Source organism: Bufo bufo, chromosome 1 (assembly GCF_905171765.1).
Source record: "Bufo bufo chromosome 1, aBufBuf1.1, whole genome shotgun sequence".
NCBI lineage: Eukaryota > Metazoa > Chordata > Amphibia > Anura > Bufonidae > Bufo > Bufo bufo.
The window spans coordinates 296933980-296939613 of NC_053389.1; the positions used below are offsets into that span (position 1 = coordinate 296933980).

Here is a 5634-nt window from a genome sequence, read left to right on the forward strand (position 1 = left end):
AAGGGTCTCAGAGGTAGACAATTGCATGCCCTCGTACCTAGACTGTGTGACACCTGACAACCCTATAATAGTGAGGGGACACGACCACCGGCTCCCTGCACTTAATACGGAGGGAGTCAGGGTCACCTAGAATCAAGCCAGCAAGGAAACACAATACATGAAAGGACTTATCTGAACAAGCAGCAACAGAAGTCTCCAGCAGTGAACACATCAATCCAGGAAGTAGTATAAACCGCAAAGTGAGGCAGTATAGGAGGGAATATAAAGGAAAGAGGATTAGTCTAAATAGGTGACATCTGGGAGAAGGAAATGAGATGACAAAGTGAAACCAAAACAAAGAACATCATGCAAGAGGTAGAAAAGGACGTCTGTCAGACCTTCTTACAGAAGTGGTGGTGACAGTACCCCTCCCTCTACGGGTGGAATCCGGACACTCAAAACCCACCTTCTCAGGATGAGACCTATGGAAAGCCTTGATGAGACGAGTGGCCTTAATGTCCGCGACTGGGACCCACATCCTCTCCTCAGGACCATAACCCTCCCAATGAACAAGGTATTGGAGAGAACTGCAGATAATGCGAGAATCCACAATCCTAGAGACCTGGAATTCAAGATTACCATCAACAAAAATCGGAGGAGGAGGCAAAGAGGAGGGTACAGTGGGTTGGACATAAGGTTTTAATAGGGACCTATGAAAAACATTATGGATCTTCCAAGTCTGAGGAAGATCAAGACGGAAGGCAACGGGATTGATGACGGACAAGATCTTGTAAGGCGCAATAAACTTAGGACCTAACTTCCAGGAGGGAACCTTCAGTTTGATATTCTTTGTAGACAACCACACCAGATCACCCACATTCAGGTCCGGACCAGGCACACGTCTCTTATCCGCCACACGCTTATATCTCTCACTCATTACCCTGAATCTTTTGCCAAATAAACGACAAAGACGAGGAAAATCTCTCCTCATCAGGTAAACCAAAAGACCCCTCTCCAGAGAATGCCCCAAACTGTGGATGAAACCCATATGCACCAAAAAATGGTGACTTATCAGAGGACTCCTGGCGACGGTTATTTAAAGCAAACTCAGCAAGGGACAAAAAAGAATACCAATCCTCCTGATTCTCCGCCACAAAACAGCGCAGATATGTCTCCAGATTCTGATTGACGCATTCAGTCTGACCATTCGACTGCAGGTGAAAAGCAGAAGAAAATGACAACTGAATCCCCAAGCGAGAACAGAAGGCCTTCCAGAATCTGGAAACAAATTGCGTGCCCCTATCAGAAACAATGTCTGAAGGAATACCATGCAATTTACCAATGTGATCAACAAACGCTTGCGCCAACGTATTAGCATTGGGTAACCCAGGAAAGGGAATGAAATGCGCCATTTTGCTAAAACGGTCGACTACCACCAGAATCACTGTCTTCCCCGAGGAACGAGGTAGGTCCGTAATGAAGTCCATGGACAGATGCGTCCAAGGACGGGAAGGAATGGGTGACGGGAGGAGAGAACCCGATGGCCGTGAATGAGGGACCTTGGCACGAGCGCAGGTCTCGCAGGCTGCCACAAAACCCTCAACCGTCTTATGAAGAGCTGGCCACCAGAATCTCCGAGCAATGAGATCTACTGTGGCTCTACTCCCCGGGTGCCCAGCAAGGACAGTATCGTGGTGCTCCTTAAAAACCTTGTGTCGTAAAGCGAGAGGCACAGACAACCTCCCAGGACAGAGGACAAAGATCAGGAGCCTCTGCCTGGGCTGCCTGAACCTCTGCCTCCAAATCAGGATAAAGAGCAGAGACGACCACCCCTTTAGCCAAAATGGGATCCGGGTCTTCAAAGTTCCCCCCTCCCGGAAAACAACGTGACAGGGCATCCGCCTTCACATTTTTAACCCCAGGGCGGAACGTGACAGCAAAATTAAACCTAAAAAAGAATAAAGACCATCTGGCCTGTCTCGGGTTCAGACGCTTGGCTGATTCCAAGTAGGCCAGATTCTTATGGTCGGTAAACACGGTAATAGGGTGTCTGGCTCCCTCTAGCCAATGGCGCCATTCCTCAAAAGCTAATTTGATGGCCAACAACTCCCTATCTCCCACATCGTAATTTCTCTCTGCGGAGGAGAGTTTCCTTGAGAAAAAGGCACACGGTCGCCATTTGGCAGGAGAGGGACCCTGAGATAAGACCGCACCCACACCCACCTCAGAAGCGTCCACCTCAACAATAAAAGGTAGAGAGACATCAGGTTGTACCAAAATGGGAGTGGAAGCAAAACTCTCTTTGATACTAGAAAAGGCCTTAAGCGCATCTACCGACCAGGAGGAAAAATCTACCCCCTTTTTAGTCATATCAGTGAGTGGCTTAACAGAGGAATAATTCAAAATGAACTTTCTGTAATAATTGGCAAAACCCAAAAACCGCATCAGCGCCTTCTGATTCTCAGGAAGCTCCCAATCAAGCACAGCGCGGACCTTCTCAGGGTCCATGCGAAAACCAGAAGCAGAGAGAAGAAAACCAAGAAATTTAATCTTCGGAACCGCAAACACACATTTTTCCAGTTTAGCGTACAATTTATTCTCCCTCAGAATGAGCAAGACCTGACGTAGGTGGTCCCTATGAGTTTTGAAATCAGGAGAAAAAAATCAAAATGTCATCTAGATACACCAGTACAAATTTCCCCATTAAATGATAAAAAAATGCTGTTCACAAAATGTTGGAAGACGGCCGGAGCATTCATCAAACCAAAGGGCATAACCAAATTCTCGAAATGACCCTCAGGGGTATTCAGTGCTTTAAGTGGGCCAAAAGAGGTGCCGGTACTCTATTAGGCGCCGGTGCTCCCCCCCCCCAATACTGAGCATGAAAATACCCTTAGAAAGTACCCTGAAAAAGAGCTACTGTAGAAAGAGCTACTGAACATAAATAAAATGTGCAAAAGGGTATTGAACAAAATGTTGTACAAAATGTACATAAAATAATTTATAAAAATTATAATAACATACTAACCATAGAACAGTAAACAGTAAACAGTAAAACATAAACCTGAGTCTTGAAGATGAAGGTTAATTTCTTTACCCCTGAAAAATATACAAAAGCAGATTCAATACAATCACAGTACATCAAATGAAAAATGAAAAATATTGTACAAATCATTTTACCTAGAAAAGGCTCCAGCACGTTTTGGGCTCCACTTTCCTTGCACTTTTGGCTTCGCAGTTTGTGAAGGCTGCACTTCTCCTCCCTTTTGCCAGCCATGTCTGCACATATGTTTGTGCATTAAACTGATCCAAGGGTGGTCCGTTGCATTTCAGGAAGATCAGATTTGAAAGCCTTTTGATGTCGAGAGAGTTTCTTTTATCTGTCAAAGTATCATTCATTGAGCTGAAAGCTCGCTCGCATTCACTTGTTGATACTGCAATGGTGTGGACAGCTTTAAGAAGAGGCTTCAGGTCTTCTGGTGTCTTGGAAGCTTTAAGGTCTTTATACTCCCTAAATCCTTGGACACTTTTCCTCTCCCCAACTCTGAATCTCTGACATAAACGTCTGACCGCTGCATCACCATATTGAATCTCAAGAGATGCAGGCCAGGAGTCAGACTGGAGGACCTTGATGTCTGAGAGGAGGTGACTGTCTGTCTTTTCAGATGAGGTTCTACTGACATGTGAGGAAGTTGTTGGAGTCATCCTGCACTTAACATTTTCAGCCAGGCTACGGAAAAATTGCCCAGGGTTGATTTTTATAACCCTCTCATTTTCATGCAGGCATACATTTCTGAAGATTTTCTTATTTTCAGCCTCAATGGCAATTTGTGTGTAGGGACCAGGTGTGGATACCATTGACTCAAACACCCGGATCTGTCGGTCCAGCTGCCTGTCGGCTTGATCCAAAGTCATGTCACGTCTCTGGAGCATTCTTGAGAGGTCACTGAGTTCTGTGAGAGCGTCATACATGATGCCAAGATTGACCACAAAAGAAACAGTAGTGAGAACATCATTGAGTCCTTTGTATTTTGCTCTCTCTCTTGAGTCCCTGCTGGTATCAGCAGCAGCACTTGTAAAGTGTACCTGCAAAGCTGGGTAGTTCTCCCATACTGCTTTCACCGTTCTCTCACTTGAAGCAACCCAACGCACTGATAAAACACGGCCTATCACAAGGAGACGCTGTCCAACACTGTGAGCACTCTCTGTTAACTCCCTTTGGTTTTTTGGGGATGCATGGTAGAGGGAGTAAAGCTGATCTAAAAATATTTTAAAGTGGTTGATTCCTCCAACCTCCTTCAAAACATCACAAACTGCCAGTTCCAGTCTGTGATTGGAACAATGCCAGACAAACAGGTAAGGGAATTTGGAACAAAGCTGCGCAGCAACTCCTGCTTTCCTCCCAAGCATCACTGAGGCTCCATCACAAGCAAATGCCAACAAATGTTCCTGTAGGTAGTGAGGGTCAAAGCCATTATTATGAAGACATTCTAACAGTGCTTCAGTGATGTCATTTGCTGTGGTCCCCTGCAGCTCAATGAGTTCAAAAAATACTGTGTCTGGCTGTTCATTGGAAATAGCTGATCGCAGGCACACGACAAGGACAGACTTTCCACTTATTGTAGTCGATTCATCAATGAGCACACACAGTTTTCTTTCATTCATCACTATGTCATTGACTACCTTCTTTTTCATTTCAGCTGCAATGTGATCCAGTATATTTGCACACGAGTTATTAGAGTGTAAAACTCTGCCCATCTTGACACCATTTAAGACTTGCAACTGGACATCTATTGGCATGTCTGTAAAGGGACGCCCATGCTTGCCAATCTTATAAGCTGTTCTAAACACATTGCAAGTTGAGGCGTATTCAGCCTTTCTCATATCTTCAATGTGTTTTTGCATTGTATTTTGTGTTGCCTTCTCTTTTATTTCAACTGCTTTCTTGTGATAAATTGAGTCTCTGTGCTCTTTAATTTTCTTTCGTAGTGAGCTTTGTTGTGCAGCCTTGTCCCTTCCATAAGACGAGATTAAGCACCCACTCCACTCCTGCGACACTCTCTGCCCTTGCTGCATGTCTACACGAGCACAAACTTGACTACACACACTACAGCCCAACTTTCGATTTTTGCTTAGCAGCCACTTGTAATTTGTGGAGAAATACTGTACTTGTGCTTGGGACCAACATTCTGGCCACTCATGCTCGGCAATGCGGCTGTTGTCATCGGTAGAAGTGATGTCACTCTCGTCCTCTACGTCACTTGTGAGAACCTGATCGACCGCGGCACAAGTGCTGCTTTCATTAGCTTGTGTCTGACTCTGACCTGCAGCGATATTCTGGTTTGGTGGGGGGTCAGCCAGCGAGTCCTCTGATTCTGACCTTGTTCTTTTGCTACTTATAAGCCAGGAGAGCATCTTAAAGCGTACCTGTCAGATCACCCAAAAAAAACTAAACTGTTACATGTTGCTCAGTATCTCATCCTGATCATGTACATATACTTTCTATGGGTCTATGACCGACATTTGTCTCAGACTTAGCTTTATTTCTTGGTAGTGGGGTACTGGTACAGAGAGGAATTAATGTGTGTGTGTGTGTGTGATGAGGGGGGGGTCTGATGTGCAGGGGGGTACTGGTTCAGAGAGGAACGAATGTGC

At 45.2% G+C, this 5634-nt stretch overlaps 1 protein-coding gene across 1 annotated transcript; it reads right to left on the reverse strand.

Annotated features, from left to right (window-relative positions):
* Window positions 1–3159: 3159 nt before the first annotated feature.
* Window positions 3160–5394, reverse strand: LOC121005870 (E3 SUMO-protein ligase KIAA1586-like). Its single transcript, XM_040438709.1, has one exon. It carries the CDS (start codon window positions 5392–5394, stop codon window positions 3160–3162), a length of 2235 nt encoding a protein of 744 aa, XP_040294643.1.
* Window positions 5395–5634: the final 240 nt, after the last annotated feature.